We start from the raw sequence: 18,975 nt of genomic DNA, 5'->3' as shown, positions 1-18,975 counted from the left end.
ATCTGTTTACTGATCCTGTCTTAATTAAGCACGGAGTTTTTACTAATTTTGTACACAAAGTACATAAATCATATGTAATTATAACTATAGATAAATACCGTTTATATCAAAGAGATTCAAATATGTGAATTTTTATTCCTAGAGAGTTTCAATTTCATCTTTCGATATATACAAAATAAGATTTATATTTTTATGTATCAATATAATCAAACGGAAAATGATACACGCTAATAACTTCCAACTGAAATTGCATTTCCAATATACGTAGCTTAATGCTTATACTACTTGTATGAATCCATATTTTCAACCAGAAAATACATCACACTAATAGGTACTATCATATTTTTTTCTAATTTTTCCACTCAATTTCATCTCACACACAGTTTTACCTACATCTTTTCGTTCTCGTATAATTGCAAAATCTCTTCAGCTTACTCAATCAGTTTGCAACCTCAGAATTATACAAATTCATACCATAATCCCGCCAATCTCCACCCTCCACTTCGATGCAAAACGTTCAACCACTCGTTATCGCTGGAACTGGATTCTTCATCAGCAACGATAAGCACGAACAACGAATAAAAGAGCCGGTAGGCTGGTGTATGAACGCGTAATCGCTTGATTGACCTGAATCTCTCTCGTGTGAATCCAGTCCGATTTCCTGCGATTCAACTTCTTTCTCTCTCCCTCTGTTGAAGAAACGACCCTCTAAAACCTTGGCTATACTGAAACGTAACGCGTATCGAGTTGCCTACGTTAGCGTTGGTCCCCTTGACAAGCGAAAAATATCGTGGTCGCATTGTTACCGAACCCTGAAAGCGACCACGAAGACAGCGACGCCAGCTTTAGCACTCGAGCACGTACTCGCTCCAACCACTTTTCTTGGCCCCTCGAAATTAACGCCGACCACTCAGCCGGTACCATTTAGCGTGTCGGGCTATGCCAGTCCGGCCATACTCTTTCTGCGTCCTACACCTTCCTTCCTGCGCCACCGATAGGTATATCATCTTTTCTCAATACAATCGTTTTCTTCTCTCTGTAATTTTCCTTTCGACGCGTGAAAAAATGTGCCTTTCCGTTCTTGTTGCAAGTGAATGATGGAAAGTTTCCATGGAAAGGTCCAAGTTTCTTCTTATTTAACTTTGCATTACTTGTGATCCTTCATTTTTTATAAGGTCTTTGATATACCTTTTCTTCTTCTTTAATTCTCCTTTTTACACAAGGAAGAATGTTTATATACATGTGCGTATATTTAGCTTTGAATTATTCGTAGCCTTTTCTTTGTTACATCGTATTCACTATCATTGTTTTACTTTCCCTTTAATCTCTTTTTCTATATATGGCAAACGTATTTTTTGCTGCTCGTTCGTGGAATTTCGGAATAATTGTGTAATCTCTCGTTTGTATCACTTTTGAAATGTACCTAACACGATGATCGAAGGAGATGACTTGAGAGATAAAATTCTTTTTAGAGATGTTTATCTTGATGATTGCGGGTTCTAGAAGTCGTTAGTTAGATGGTTATCTCTTTTTCAAGGGTAGATTAACTTTATGATTAGCGTTTGCAGTAATGGATATTCTTATTACAAATTGGCTTAACAATATTTTTTGCGAGCAGTTGAAGTGCTTTAACTTAGTTCAGCGGGATATATCGTAATAGGATTTCATGTAAAAAGAGCAACCTTTACTTCTTACTTTTAATTTAAGACTCCTGTTCTTTGTTGCTGACATCAAGCATACGGTTGTTGAAAAAACTGGAAATTTTTTATTGAGTTAATAAGAATGTCTGCATCTGTGACGTACATATATCGTGGAAGTTTATTTGACGATGGTTTTAGTCGGAAAGATGGTAACCAACGCGTAGCCTGTTGAAGTTTATTTCCGAGTCTCCGAGAGAAAGAGAACGGCGGCAAGACGTTTTACTGGTATGGAAGAAGCCTATTTTTGATGATCGTCGAAGATGACGAGGCGTTCTACGACGTAGAGTTCGGGAAGATATTTCTGTGCTGTTTTTGGAGTTATAATGGAATCAGCGAAAAGGTCACAATGTTGGCCGACTTTTCAAGAAAATAAATATTCACGATATCATTTTCGATTCTTTGCAATTTTCGACGAATTCTTATAGCAAGAAAGAACGCGTTATTTTACAAAAGCTACAAAATCCTAATGCTACAACCTTGTTCTATCTGTTATATATCTAAATGTATTGCGCAAAATGTTCCATTTTTCCAATCTAATTCTGTCGATATAAATAAGAGAATAAAATGTTATATAAATATAAATATTTGTTACAAAATTGCAACAAAAGGAAATAGAAATTCTTCGATCTGAAATACCGCCCGGGTTCTGTGTCGTATCTCAAATTCAATTTAAATAATACAGCTTATCCTAAACCTAGATAAATGTTGAATCTGTTGATGTATGGTGTTTGGTAACTAATAATAACTATAAGCGAAATAGATATATATATTAATATATATGAAATATAAATATATTATGAAAGGAATTCGTTTGAAAAAAGAAACTGCTGGTATGATTATTATAAATAAGTCGATGTACTATATAAAATTGTCTCAACCTCAATAAAAGTCAACATTGATCTTTCCAAAAACACAGAAGTAAAAAATCTGAAATCTGTCATTTTGACAGGTCTGATAGTTGTAGTCGAGCAATCTCATTGATTTTGACTGATATAACTGTATTCATACTCATCCAATAAACTACGGTTATTTCCACTATCTCTAAATTTACGTTTCCTACATCGAATATACATCTTCCAATAACAACGTGATCGTAGCGCAATGTTAACGGTATCAAACGCCAGTATCTACGATTATAATCTACTTTTAATCGACTTCACGCTCATGCATGCAACCTAAATTACTTTGCTCATATATATATATCTTCAATTATCCACAACTTTACATTTCCATAATTATATTTTAATCTTTAAACACGGCTAAACAAATAGAACCTGAGGCAGAAATTTGTTTCATCTACTGAATCTTGTAACAACTATCCTACCTTGGATAATTTATACATTTTTATCTTATTTTGGATATTTTATCTATTTCTATTCCATTTTGCATATTTTATTTATTTTCGCGCATCGCGTACACATTGTGAATTTTCGCGTATTATAAAAATCCGTAGTAAAATCCCCTAAATACATAAAAATCCGCAATCTGCTCGCGTTTTTTCTCCCATAGAAGTAAAAGACTATTTGCGTGTATCCTTACCCTACAATGAAGCATTTTTCTTATCATATTCTACGTATCATATTCATTTTCATAGCGTGAAGTTGTTTCTGAATGCTATAATAGATACGATGTCGTGTAACTATTTCTAACAGCCAGTATACATGCTCGCAATACTTCGGCGATGAAATTTTAACGATCTGTATTGGCAACGCTTATGAAACAAAGCTACTGATATAGCGAGAGGGAAGCAAACAACGTTCCGATCGGATTGCAATCATTTTCAAGAACCCTGTTTCAATTACACACCTCGGGAAAGTACATGGTTTACATCCTGCATCCTGTTTCTTACGAAGCAAATGAGCAGAGACGGTTCTCTGTCTCTCTCTCTCTCTTCCTCTTCGTATTTCAAATTCATATAGGATAACGGTGCCGAGACAAGCGTAAGCTAATATTGTTCGTTCGTGGACAAAAAGGGGACGTGATAGAGAGTGCGAAGCAAAGAAATTACCGGAGCCGATACGTGTGTTACGTGTTTACCGTTACCATGATCCCGTGTGACTCGCGTAAATCCTCACGCAAAAGTGGTATCCCGCTTTTTCTTCGCAATTCGTACGGAATTTTTATACGTTTCGTGAAACTTTAGTTTACTTTATGATATTTCGAGGAGAAACTGTTGTCGAGTTAAATACGCAGTTGTCATTGTCGTGGTTGTTTCTAGAAATCGAGATTTGCGGTGAAACCTAGACTCTGGTGAAAGGATTCTAAGGAAATTATTCCTAACCAGTATGCGGTGATTGATTTGTTTTAGAATAGGATGTTAATATTGCCAGATAGATTAGGGATTTCTTGCTTGAACGTTCGTTAATTGCATGTAGGTAATTTATTGTGAGATAATCTGTAATCAATGTACTGATGATAGATTATCGCTTGATAACAGTAAAAATATTAAATAACTATAGATGATATAATATTGAAAAAATATTGTTACGACGCTATAATAATTTTGAAATTTTATAGAAATAGAAATCAAGAAATTATGAAATATTGACATTTTCTCTTAGATAATTTTTTCATTTTTATCGTTTAAAATTTTGAAATTTTTTACATTTAAATTTTTCAGACTTTAAATATTTGAAATTTTCAACATATCAAGTTCTAAATATTTGAAACTACTATTTCCAGAAAGTTAAACAATTTTTTACATTTGGAACTTAAAAGCTTCTAGGTTATCAAATTTTAATACCTTGAAATTTGAAAATTTTTTGAAATTTTGTAACGAAGGATCTAGAAGGATTTGTATGGTATCTAGAAGCCATCAGACAGTAAACAACCAAGTAAAGTTTTATTAAAGCTTGCTACTCCTTCAACTAATTATTTTATGAAACTCCAAGGCTTGCTTTCTTCACGAATGAAGTCATAGTATAAAAGATACCTCAAATTATGCTTACTTACTTACAATCAATTAGAAACGTATTCTTGCTATGCCGTTTACCTTGAAGATCCCGGGTAAAGGCCGTGTTTTACTCGGCATAACGTTAAGGAATGAGGAGAGTGGCTGATGAATATCGATACGATATTCATTAATTCGTTGAACACGATTTCTTGGTATTGTTACTGTCGCTTGATACGCGTCGTATTACGCTACTGTTCGCCCCACGATCACGTTCCCTCACGTGTAATACACTAAATGCATATGAAACGTATGAAACTGAAGTCGTATGAATTGTGGTGTTGACATTGATACTGTTATTACGTTTCTTTCAATGCAATGCAAGAAAACCGTTGTTCTAGTAGCAAGCAATTAACGATGACAATAACGATGATTCGAGTATAGCAGTTGTATCACAGAGACTAAACTGAAAGGTACATGAAAAGATGCATAAGGCAAGGCACAGAACAAATTTTTACGAAAAATGATTCGATTAATCGAATCGAGTGTTGCAAGTCTAGAAACTTTTTAATAAAAATTATGAATTTATTACTTTGACCATACTAAAAAATATAAATTTCTCTTTTTGCAAACATTTTTGTTAGATTTTAATTATTCATATCGAATGTTAAAAGGAAGAATACCAAAGTGTATTTAATTTCTTCTAGATAATTGTAGATCCATTTATTTATTTATTTATAATTATTGTTACAACATGAACGTTGTGATGAATTTGATGTTTATTCGTTATTGGGCTGTAAGATGAAATGGCACGTTCATTTAATGTGAGCTTACATGCTAACTGTCGAATAATATTATGCACGTTGAATTTAGTCTCGGCACTATTCGCACATTTTTCTGCAATTTGCCTTAATCCGTCTAAGAAAATTGGTCATAAAGCATGACCATTGTCGTCCTCTTTATTGTTTCCGCAAAATTTGTTCCACGATTATGTAGCGAGACTTCCGTATGATCATGGTTTTATGAGCCTCTCATTTTCTACTCTGCAATTTACCTACATTCTGCCGGGAGGTATAAAAAATATTTTCTCCACTGAAGAGACGCGTTGCCATGAAATGTACCTAGAACTTCCTGAAATTCGGAAGGGAATCTTCCATATCTTATTTCCGCCAATGTTATTCTATCCCATTTAAATTAATACGAACCGTTACACGGTTTACAAAATACGTATGATAAATCAAATTTATGAAAATAGCAGACTGTAGAATATTATAAAAATACCACGAGTTTTCGAAAAATTTTATTCAAAGAAATTAACTTATTTCTTTTAAAGAAGTTACTACTATGATTCTTTAATTGAAAATTTGAAATAGTAAATCATATAAGTGCCATAAAAGTAAGAAACAATTTTTTCAGTGCAAAAGAATGTAAATTCTATAAATACGAATTCTAAGGACAGAGTAAAACAATTATAGATGGTAGAATAGTTTACTATATTAACATGTCGGAGAAGGAAAGACAGCGGGATTTCCCGTCTGGAATGTTGGGACAAATCCCAATACACTAGTCCAGACTTTTACTATAGCCGCCCTTAAGTAATAAAAATAAGAAATAGTCTTAATGTTCCAATCTGACTTTATGACGATGGGTTTGGGCTCGAAGTGACATGGCAGGTCACCGGACGTAGCCTCGGTCACGGGAGGGACATATACCTGACAGAGGTATGAAATGATTATATGGCTCTCCTTAAAACAAAGATTAACCCGAGAAGCGGGGACAGGAGTATATAAGGGCAGACTCTTTTGGATTGACGGAGTTAGAGTGAGAGTTAGAGCTAGTCAGTTAGTTAGTGAGTCGTTGGACGAATTGCCGATTGAGTTATCGGGAAGTTACCCGAATCGAGTAGCACGTTGATACGAGTTCTCCCGTGGACCGTGGATTCGTTACCGAACCTGAATTCGTTGTCACCATCATCTCGACCATCCTATTACCATTCCTCATAGCCTCTTGTAGCGTCCGCATTCGTACCGATAAATATCGGCTACATTCGCGACGGTAAAATAAGACGGTAAAGGTTCATCGAACGCCCCAAACTGCCAACCTGCCTCCGACAAACATTTACAGAATAATTTGCTACAATTAATTAAATATTTTACTAGAATAATTTGTTTTAGCTTTTAACTGTAATTGCAAATGCTAACTATAATTCAGTTGGAAAAATTTAAAGTATAATGCACAAATAAATAAATTTAACTGATTCGATGCACGTTTCACCATTTATTCTTCCTTCAAATTTCTAAAGCTATTAAACGCTGGAATTCCATAGTGTTTAAGTGATAAGTAATATAAATGGTAAAATTAACAGAAACGTGTTGAAAACATTTTATCCTTTACATTGCTTGCCATTTCCACTTCTCAATTTTAATATATATGTCGGAGATGAAAGGACACCGGAGCCTTCCCTCTGGAACTTCGGGAAAATGCGTAAAATTGTAATTAAAGTTTACAGTCGTAATTAAACAATTTGCTGTCATCCTGCCCAATTGTACTTGTTTGCGATAATAAACTTGGGCTTAAGGCGACCATCAGTCGCCGAACGTAGCTGCGGTCAACGGGACGGGCGCTTCGCCTAACAAAGGTGTGGAATTATGGTATGACCCTCATTAAAAGAAATACCAATAGAGGTACTTGACAGTAAAACATTCCAACGGTTCCTTCGGACAATGAATACCTGATGTTGAGGCACGTACACAGCACAAGTCCAGTTAGCCCGAGGACCCGCTATAAAACCTGGGTTTTTCCGGCAATCAAGATTTTCCAAACGGACAGACAGTCTTTGTCCCAAACTGACCAATTGACAGCGACGTCAATTTCCCTTACTTTCGGAACGAAGGCTATACCCGACGGATCCGATGATCTCGTGTCCTTGGACACACCCCATCATAGTTTTCCTCTGTGGCATCATTGGGACGAAAATTCATTCTTTCTTGAGATCCCACCGACGAAGGGAGCAGCGCCTGACAATCAGTGAGTTTGAGTTAGAGCAAGTATATCTTTCATCCCGTTGACCGTGGATTCGTCATCGAACCTAAGACCAACGTCACTAACATCGCAAGTGCCCAACCACCACTGTTGATTGTCGAATCAGTGGTGTCCATACTCGTAGCATCAGGCCGTATCTTCGTTATCACACAACGATGGCCAACTCCAAGGGAGGTCCATCAAACGCCCACAACCCTGTTCCTGACTCCTTCTCCGACATATATATTAAATACGTAGCGTCGTAAATATTAAATAACGCTAAAATGTATTTGATAGGAATCGAGTAATGAAATATCAATTTCCCTTTCATGCAGATGACACTGACGTAGCTGATCGAAGATGGCTTCCATCATGGGGTTACAGCAGCCAGCTGCATCCCAAGATACCGTGGATTATACTGGGTATTTGCAATCAACGCAGTGCCATCAAGTCCATGGAAGTCAGACAAATGGACAGATCCAATCTACACAGAAATCACCGTCCAATGATCATAATACCAGTTTTACCAGCACGAAAGGATTGCTCAATGGACCTGGCCAAAACAACTGTTTTCTCAACAGCGCTGTTCAGGTAAAATGAATCTCTTTTACGGAATGGAAGAATGATTGCTTTGAATGTTTCATAGTCTCGGAATATGATTCTTTAACAATTTTTAGAGTTGTTGTGAGACACATTCTTACGATATTTCTTTTGTACTTGGCTATGTAAAACATAGGAAACCAAGTGTTAAAGCGGTGAAAATATATTTGTTTCTGAGTAATTCTTAAATGCATAGATAAAATTATACAACGAAAAATATTATACAATTTCTACGATTATATCAAAGATATTACGTATAATATAATTATGGAGTTAGTGTAAAAAGACAATCAACGAAAAGATGATGAATTTGGACAATGATTCAACCAGTATTTAATTTGAAACAGTTCTATACTTTGACAAGATAAAATTTTGCATTTACAAATTACACATTTCCGTTGCCCTCGTAAAACACGTATTCAAAAAAATAAAAAAGAAAAAAGAAAGAAAAAGATCCTCGAATAATGTAAACTACGACAAAAGATCAACATCCTGCTTCAGAAATTACCCACATCACTGTCGTCTGTCACGCATCATCGATCAAACTGAATTTTCCTAGTTTCGACGTGATCAATACAAATTGAATTTCGCGCGCCTCGATCGCGACTCGCGCGAAGGTGGTTGCAGGGTTCAAGAATGGAAATAATTCTCGGCTGCGCGATGGAAAGGAGTCTTCTCACGTACCGTTAGAATTTGTGATGTCGATCAAAACTGTTTTTCCCAGCTTTTGTACAGACCACGACTGTGTTCGATCGTGGCGGCAATCGTAATATCCGCAGGAAGCAATTACACACGGCCTGTCTCGATTAGAACAATCGATCGGAACCGCGGTTGGACTAAACGCTCGATGACCGGGACAAAGGAGGACCCGATCAAGCTTTAGCTTCTCGTTTCAACGGGATTACGTAACGTTAATCGCGCGAAACGCGTTCGATTCAGAAACCGGGCTAGCGCTCTCTAGTAATTCGAGTAGTGGCTCGATTCGACGTGTACGCGTGTCTAAAGTGCGAAAATACGATCGCATTTTGTTTGTCCTACGGTCGAAATTGTTTTCTTTTGCGTACCATTGGGAACCGTGATTTGATAGTCGAAATGTTACGAGTTTGAAAATTGATACGCTTGATACGTAAAATTGATTGAGAAGATAAATTCACTGGAGTTAAAGAATCTTATTATTACTTTCTCTTTTGGAGGAAAAGTATTAATTAAATATTTTGATATCATATAGGCAACATTAATTTTCATTTACAGTTAAGATTATTGATCTGCAATATGCTACGCAAATAAATATTCTACTCATGGATAATTAAAGAAATAATTCAAGAAATAATATCATGGATAAGTAAAGAAATGTTAAATATAAATAGGTATTATAATAATGTCTCTTTTATCTGAATAAAAATCAATGTTAATTATATCAAAAGCATCTGCACTTTTGCATGTTTGTATAGGCATTATTGGATATTTGGATTCATATTTCTATTAATTTCAATTTTTTACTGCAAATTGGCAAATATAGATTTGAAGTTCATGTAAAAGGGAACGTTAAATATTTTATATAACTTTGTAAAAGGTTATCTTACTTTTATAACAAATTTCGACCATTTAATCAAGAGTAATTTAGCAAGCGTCAGACGAAAGGAATTTTTTTCGTGGCAGAGCTTTCAACTTCGTTATCCATCGAATCCCCGATATTTCTACCAAAGTTTGTTTTTCATTTTTCCCCGAAATCTGTTTACGTTTCAATATCGCTTGTGCACTTCTCGAGCTGCATTCCTCGGCGAAGGCCGCTATGCGCCTTCCCGCATGCAACCAGATAACCGAGCGTGCATTTCAGCATTTTCGAAACATTCCCTTTTATCCGTTAGCAGTTTGATCAGAAATTTAGAAGCGATGCAGATAAGCCCAAAACAAAACATTTACCGTAAAGGAAAAAGAATAGTGCACCGAAAACTATAGATGAATACGTTTGTGATACCCAAGATCGATATGAAAAGCAAACCTTATCATCCACACAAAAGTCAGTAGATATAAATTGAGAAAGAGTTGAGCTTTTTGAAAAAAAGCTTGTAGTAAAAGTGTACTGTAGCTCATGAAAAGATTCGAGCACTTCTTGAAACCTTTCATGAACATATTACGTGCATTATAAAATATTATAAAATATCTTAGAATAGAAGCTATAAAATATTTAGTATCAGTCGACCTTAGTCAAATCATGAAACCTAATTCATTTTCTAAATAAAAATTACGAAGTTCTTTAAGATTATAATTATCAATTAAACGACAGTTAATATTGAAAAACTAGAACCAGAACTTTCATGTCACGTAATTTGCCAAATTCACTGTTTTGTCTCTGTCCTTTTTTTAGAAATCTCAATTTAAAATATGTACATGCATATATCCAAAGTAATACGTTACTGGAATCCATTTGTCAACCACGATTTAGGAAGCTCGCAAATCTCAAACGAACGCAGCAACATAGAGCAGGTATAATCCACGCCAATATCGTATCTCTATCCTTCAGTCTCTAAATCTCTTTGAAACGCGAATTCGTGAGTTTTTCTGAAACAGCTTGACAGCGAGACGCTTATGAGCTAGTACATTCATAGTTTATAGCCACGAGTAGCCACCAAATCTTGAAGACGTGCTATCTTCGAAAGCCTTCCAGTCAGACGTAAATATTCATGCCTAATAAGCGACAGGACACGTGGAGAATCTTCTCCTCAACCTCTTTCATCGCCTCGTTCGACGCTCGTTTTCTTTTTCCCTTTCGACTCCTTTCCTATCGTTTCGCGTATCTTTTTTTCGCTTTGTACCGGTTCCTATTTAATATCCAAAAATACATCCTGCTGTTTTCTCGCTCACGATTACGTTGCTGAAAGGTCAGAATCTTGTTTGCTTCTGGTTAACGCTGTAACTCTTTTTCGAAGGCTCTTGAACCGATTGTTATCTCGTGACAAAGAGAACCCTGACCGTACAACAGACACTGTGTGTGAATAAGATTCCTTGAGTGTTGAAAGTATTTTATGTGCTTTCGTCGCTTGGATGTTTGGCAATTATAGTGATTGGAGTGCACTACTTGCGTAAGAATGTTATTGGAAACTGGTTGACTTTCTAGATTTTTATGAGTTCGTTTCCTGTCACAATGACTATTGTCTGAGAATTCTAGAATTTCTTAGGTTAATTAAATGCCATTAATTGGAATGTCAATGTATGTTATAGGTTTTCGATATAAAATAATTTTTGATGTTCATAAAGAGCATTAAATGTGTAACATACATGCAACTTCGAGTTGAAGCTTTCGTGTCATAAATTGCATAAGTGCATAACATACACCAAGCAGTAAAGTCAACGATTATAACCAAGCAATACAACTCACGTTTCCAATAACTCCATTCTCCAACTAAAACTATCTCAAAAAAAAAAAAAAAAAAAAAAAGAAACGAAACCTCAAAATGCAATCGTATAACACGCGTCAATTAAACGGTGTACGAGATGATGTTCATCGTTGTCAGGAAATAGGAGACTCGAATGCAGCGATTGTGTCGCATTGCAACGACGCTACTTTGGTCTCTCCCTGGTGACGTTCGCTTTTCATTCGTGACACGAGACAAAGGAGTTACCACACCCTGGCTGCGTGCACGTTTTACGCTTAAAACACTTGTATCACGTGTCACGTAAATCGAGGTATTGGATACGCGTACCTCATGCCGAACGAACTATCGATAGCTAATAGTACGATCATTTTATTAGATTAGAACCGTCGTTTTCTTCGTAACGTATTCGTGTGTATTTCTCTAGCGTTGATTCTTATGCCTTGAAAACTAATCTGTTTCGTAGCCAGCCACGTTCGCCTGTTCCCGTTGATCGATGGGTTACTCGGTACATAATTTGAATGTGCTGGATTCACAGCACCGTGTAAATCCTATGTAAATTATCATTTAGCTGATGTAACTACTTAACTAGTTTGCTTGTATTCCATAGTTAATCTTGCTGCGGGATAAGTTGGAAAGTTCGTTCTTTTTAGCGCGTTTTTATAATTTGTAATTAGATTTATGTCAAATATATGGTAAGCTACATTGGGATGTTGCAGAGAGTATCAATGGTCTATGCTTTTTACATTTTTAGATTATATGTGTGTATAAGTTGGGAAATATTTGTTGTTTTATATAATTTATTGTAGCAGTAATTTCTGCTGCTTTTTAAAAATTAAATTGTTTGGTTTTCCTACGGAATCTTTTTACGATACAATAGACTGTACAAGTTCTTTGCTGAATTGTTTAAGTGAAAGTTACTGCGTGTCTTGTAACATAGAAACATTAGAAGAAAAAATTTGATTTTTTAAGTAATTCTTTAAGGAATGTTACTACTTGTTATTTGTTTATTCTTGATTGCATTAGGATTTAGAGTAATTTCTATGTAATATACAACATATAATAACATACGTATACATGTGTACACAAATATATATCTACATAAACAACATTTTAACTTAAACCAGCTTATTCATTACTATATCCTAATATTTAGATTCTTATTCACATTTACTCTTTCTCTCTTTTCTTTTTTTGCCCATAGTTACGCATATTTCCATTTCGCGGGTTTCCACTTTCCATTCCACCAAACCAGCCGCCCCTCATCTGGGTTCAATTTAATTTCGACCTTAATTTGGTTTCAGTTTGCTTGAATTATGGCTGTCTGCATATTCGATGGTTTTTCGCGTCATTAAATCATTACGAGACTAATGGTTTTCGTTAATTCACACAAACATAAAAAGTTGTATTTATCTGAACCTTTCTGCAATTTTTATACTGTAATATTTATACTAAAATTCTTGAGCAACGATATATAATTAACTAAAAGCAATTTAAACGTTTTAAACAGTCCATAAATTTGGTAAGCCCTTAAAAGATTCTTCTAAGAAAACGATACTCTATCTAATTGTTTCAAGTAGCATACCATTCAATCGGTTCCGGCACGTCCTTCTATTTTCAAGTTTTCATTGTAATTTTACAGCAATGACTTTTCTCGTTCGATTGTTTCTTATATTATTAATGTTTTGCAATTTCGCTCACCAGTGAACGATGAAATTAAACAATCGCGGTATTTGTAGGGGCAGCGTTCGATAAATGGTAATTTTTATCGGTGCGATTTAATCGTCCCATAAATTAGCAACGTGGATTAATGAAACTCAGGAGTGTATCGCTGGAGGGTTCGTTCGTCGAAACTGTTTCATTAGCCGGCCGGAGCTAACGAACGAATTAATGATATAAAACTCGTTTTCGGCCCGCTATAATGGCACCTTGGGACTAACGGTCCATCGACCACTTTCGTCGCCGATCCTGATAAATGGTTAAACGTTCTCGTTATCATTCTACCCTACCAGGACCGCATAAATTATATTTTAGGTAATATCTCGTCGATATATACCTTTTTATGTTCTGTTTATGTGTCTTCTTCCTGTTCTTTACCATAAAAATGGTATCGAAGGGAAACGCTCGAGATTTCAGAGAAAATGTGTTTCTGAACGAGAACCTAATGTATTATAAAATGAGCAGAATTAGTTTGTCCATGTTGAGAGAGAGAGAGAGAGAGAGGAAGAGAGAAAGAGAGAAACAGAGAGAGAGAGAGAGAGAACGAAGTGATAATGAGATTTTGAACAAAAAATATCTCTTTATTTGATAGTGAGATTTTGGAATATTTTGAAAAAAAATGTTGAGCGAAATAGAGATAGTTGTAATAATTAAAATAATGTAGTGATTTAATGGGAATTATGTTGTAATAGAAATAGCATGCATTGCAATGTTTTAAGCAAATTGTATCGGATATTACACAAAACCTTTAATATTTCCTTCACAACGGATAGTTCCTATTCTTTTAAAATTCCATTAACGAAAAAGTAGCTGCAAAATATAACAAATAATTGTCAGGTAATTACTACATTAATAATGTAAAAATATGATAATCATTTAAATCATATTGTTTCATAATCTAAAAGAATCATTATAAATTCGTTCAATAGATTCTAAATAATGCTTGCGTATTGAATACAACAATTAAATATGAAAATATCAATTAATTCAAATGAAGACTGCCGTATTAAACATTATTCAATTTATCACGTATTTATCAATTTTTAGTCTCATTAATTTTACGATTTATTTTGCTAGAACCTGCACGGTACTCGTTGTACACCGTTAATTTATTGATAAATCCAATTAAAGCAAAGTAAGTCGGATAAGGAGCTGGAATTGCGACCCAGTTTTTTGGATAATTGGAAACGATTGGGTAAAGGTAGTTAAGTGTCTCTTTTTAACTGTTTTTCCTCTCATTCCTATCCTGTTAGGTTTTTCATTAATTGGAGACACTTTTCACTGGGCGATTGGTTCGTCGCGGAGGGACTGTGTCTATACAGTTAACGAAGAATTTGAAGCGACTCAAACGAATGGAAATTAAAAGGCTGAAAATAATTAAAGCCGTTCCCATTACTTCACTGTGATTGCTAGAAAAAAATTCTGATCGATTAAATTTTGAAACAAGCTACAACCTTTCTGAATAATAAAAAATTGTCCAAATCTATATATGTTCCTTTTTAAATACCATAACGATCGATAGACGTTGTCTGGTCTCTACGACTACATGAAAGTCAATGACACTTCAAATCAGAACCATTAGATCAATCATCTTACTCATCTGTCTCGGCAACAGACGCGTCCATTTCGTTCTTTATATGAAACAGTCTTAAGATATTAATATGACAGTCTAAAATATGTTTAGTGATGGTATGCATGTATGCATGTATGTATTTAGGATAATATATTATCATAATTGAAGAGAACTTATATTTCTAGTCGCGTGGCGGGGGAGGGAGGGGTCATTAAGATCATGTCTTTGACATTCAAAACCATTTGAAGGTTAGAATTGGTCATCGAGGTTGTGTAATTAAAGGTTAAAGCCATATAGAAGCTATGTGGGGCCATTGAGGTCGTGTCATTTGAAAGAAGGTTCAAGATGCTTTAAAAGAGACGAAAGAACGAAGAATCAGGGTCATTTGAAAGGCACGGAAAATTATCGAGGGTGTATTATTGCTGATTATTCATCGAGCCATTCGATAGAATTAGACTGTCACAAGTACAAATAATTAGAATACCGTAATATAAATAAAATCAAGTTTGAACGATATTTAATTCTGAATTCTTATAGCTACAAAGTAGATGTCCATGCTTGTGAGAATGGTATGTTTAAAATTTATTTAATATAAAAAATCCTATATTCTTAAACTTGACACTAATATAATCTGTATCCCCTTTTACCTGCAAAATTAGCCCACTTCGTCGTAGATCTCATTATCTATTCTACTAATGCATCTTCATCATATCTCATCACACTATGTCAACGTTGTTAGAAACGTAACTGAACTCGAAGATAGACAAAGAACCAGGGAACAAATGTAGCAACGTTTTTAGCCCAGCGAAAATAAGGAACATATTGTATTTTGTATTGTTCCATCGCCAGTTAAAACGCTATCTGGTGACTTGTATCGGTTAATGGAGCTAGGTTTTGCGCTATCTAAAGACACACAACGGCGATGTCCGCGTATTTGCCGCTTGTGACGAGATAACGTTTCGTCGAAACGAGGCTGAGAGCAAACGTGGTGGTATCCAAGACGAAGATTAGGTAACGCGTTACTTTACCTTAATCTCCGTTCGTGTGCTTGCCGTCGTTTTTTAAAGTTACTCGAGAACTAAAAAAGAGCTGGCCAGTCGCACGAGACATGCTTTCTTAGCCGTGAGAAGCTTGTAATTTGCACCGTGTAATTTTACAGTCAACGAAAGGCAAAAGTGATTAAAGAAGGGAAACGCGGATATTCAGCATGTTTAATGGTGTCGAAAGAGTGGATTGGATTTTTTATTACTCTTGAAAATCTCCAGGGTAGTCGAAATGACCAGGCAACTCACCCATAACTGGTCTAATGTTATTCCTGAAATTTTACAAGTCACAAGTTGCAAATTATCGAATAAGTTCTCTCGCATAATAGCAAGAGGTTTTATTAGGAAATTTTGTAAACTACAAGTCAGATGATTACTCTGTTTGTAATAAAGTAGTAAAATTGTGAAAGAGAAACATGTAAACTATAGCATGTTAATTCATTAATGCCACTGGTCGATAAATTGTCGCGTAATTAGGTAGATGCTATGATTTAATTGCTGACGAAACATAAGATCTGAATGAGATTCAAAATTTAGATCTCCTAATGTTTATGATTTGTGTGAAATAATGTATTCTTGCTGCAGGCAGTTGAATATGAATAAAGGGGTTTGCGTTTTATGCGCATGGTATATCACTATGATGTTTCACTAATCAGATGGAATAAGAAAAATGCGGAAGTTAAGAGGAATGATTTATTTCACCTCTAAGCAACATTTTGCCGTATCGGCAGAATATTCTTTCTGCTATTTCTGCTACGCAATACTTCAAAACGTAATAAAAAAAGCTACTCCATTAAAGCTCTGAGAAAATATGAATGAAAAAATGACTAACAAAGTATATCATTGCAGAAGTTCTTAAGATAATTCGTTAATAGACGATAAAATTCCAAGAATCGCGCAGTGAAACATACACTGTACAAAGCGCATTATGCTTCTTAGTGTTACTAAATTCTTCATTCCCACTTTAATTTCAATTCTCATCCTCTTCTCTGTCTTCTCGTTAACATCCACTTTCATTAGCATGCACGCTTAATTCCACCCTATTCATAAACTACCTTGAAAAATAAAAATTTGACAAATACATACTTAGAAAACCGTGCACACTCGACCTTACCGTATTCGTTAATTACCTTGAAGAATAAAAATTGAACACAATAGCGCCTTCGACAGCGTACACCGTGTAAAACAAACAAAACGGTCTTTTCTTTCCATACACCGCACAAAATACCTCGCTGTTCTCGCCAAGCTAACGCCAGGTAAAAAAAAAAAAACACGAAAAAAGAAAGTGTCTCGACTGGTTAGAAGGACCGAGGTGGTGACATCGGTATATTCATGGTTCTTCAACTCGCGTCACGTCGATCCTTAGGGTTCAAGGTTCCCTCGTGTCGGCACACCACGGAGGATTCCCTTTCATTCTCATCCTGGCGTAAAAAGTCGACTGCAGTAGCGATTTTCCTATCGATATCCCCACCACCTTTCAGAAATCTAGCATAGTGTGCTGATGAGGGGGATGGGAGGGCGTTGTCGAGCTAGTTTGTGGCACAGTCTGCTCGTAATTAGCGCCACGAGATGAATCAGTTTCCTATTATAATTAGCCGCAAGCCGGAAAGAACGAAGTGGGTAGCTACAACACCCCTTTACACCTGCTCACAGGCTCGTCTTCTGGGTGTTATTGACACTGTCGCTCCCATCGTGCCGCCGTACAATGTACTTTTCCCTTTCCCCCCAGTCGACACCTCGGTAGTTCGAATTAAATGGGCATTTCTCAATTGCGCCTCGTGTTTTGTTCAACTTACGACGACACTGATTTTACTCTCGTTCTTTTTTTTTCGTGCCACGAAATGAGGATGGAGCGCAGTGGAGATCAGGCTGCGGATTTTTCTGCATCTTTATATTTTTATGAATGTCATTAAGGCAATGAAAACCTAAATAGAAATTTGTTTCATCGTGTTCGCGCCTTCGATTAACAAATAATTAGAGAATTTATTCATTTTTTCGAATTGATTCTTCCTTCATAGAATATTCGATGGAATTATTATATTCGCATAATGTATGGAACTATAATATTCATTGTCGTAAATTTTCGACGTTAGCTATCATATATTACGTGAATCGCTAATTCATATTTCGACGTATTGATTTACGGTAGCTTCCTCATATCTTTTTTTGTAAATTATGTAGAAAATCAACAAATTTATTTATTTTCAAACTAGTTCGCGAGTGCAAACGATTGTGTGCTGCTGAATACGGATTGACTATGTTGGGCAAAGTTTCAGATTAAAGTGTACGAAACAGGAAAGAATCGTTTTGCTTCCGTAAACGAGCATGCTCGCGTTTAAATGAAGCTCTTGTGTCTCGTTAGTGAAGCAATCGTCTCTATCGCACGGCTCACAATGCGCTTTTCTTCTGTCTGTCACGACTGCTTCGTCGGCTGAATCGTAGTTTTGTGTAGCTGCGCGTTTTTAAGCAGAGAAATTGACGCGATCGTCACGAGACGAAGAGCGACACTGTAGATTTCCTTTGTTGCAGCTGTTGCTTGAATGCAACGAGTTCGAGAGCGAAGAACTCTAAGTTTGATAAGACGTAGAAATTCATTACAAGTTATATATAAATTTAGACAGTTTCGGTTAAAATTAATTATATTATTTTTTCCATCTCTGTAATTTGAATTTTATGCGATAAAGAACTACATATTTTAATAATAATAACGTTAATTTACGTATAAGTCAAATAATATAAATTTTTCCGATTTATACACAAAGATTTACATAATATTGAATTCTAATTAATATTGGACTTGTAACTAGTGAAGTAACTAAATGAAGTAATGGGAACGTACCAGCAGTTTAGTTTCAATTATTTTGCAAAAAGATTGCACAAAGTAAGAAGATATTAACAATCGAATAGAAAAGTAATATCACTCTATAAATGGAACAGTTGTGAAAAAAAGTGGTCTGATATGTTCGTATTATATATTTAACGTGAAAGTTATTAAGATATGTTGTAGATCTCTTATGATTTCATGTATAACATAAAAAAGATTTCCATACAAATT

The 18,975-nt window shown here is 35.4% G+C and overlaps 1 protein-coding gene and 1 long non-coding RNA gene across 3 annotated transcripts in view; one reads left to right on the top strand and one right to left on the bottom strand.

The window, feature by feature from the left end:
• Positions 1-7,142: 7,142 nt before the first annotated feature.
• On the bottom strand, positions 7,143-9,488 carry LOC126867956 (uncharacterized). Its single transcript, XR_007690490.1, has 3 exons — positions 8,896-9,488; positions 7,322-8,095; positions 7,143-7,219 (listed from the first exon to the last, which is right to left on the bottom strand). It is a non-coding gene; the product is annotated as an uncharacterized LOC126867956 (long non-coding RNA).
• The window catches only part of LOC126867873 (uncharacterized), a 90,302-nt gene continuing 79,298 nt past the window's right edge, over positions 7,972-18,975 (top strand). For both annotated transcript variants that reach the window (XM_050622908.1, XM_050622906.1), the window contains exon 1: positions 7,972-8,202. In XM_050622908.1, coding sequence (XP_050478865.1) covers positions 7,972-8,202 — 231 coding nt within the window. The remainder of the gene's footprint in view (positions 8,203-18,975) is intronic.

The sequence above is a fragment of the Bombus huntii genome, chromosome 7 (assembly GCF_024542735.1).
Source record: "Bombus huntii isolate Logan2020A chromosome 7, iyBomHunt1.1, whole genome shotgun sequence".
NCBI lineage: Eukaryota > Metazoa > Arthropoda > Insecta > Hymenoptera > Apidae > Bombus > Bombus huntii.
Note: the sequence above shows the minus strand (reverse complement) of the source record. Positions and strands in the feature narration are given on the sequence as shown.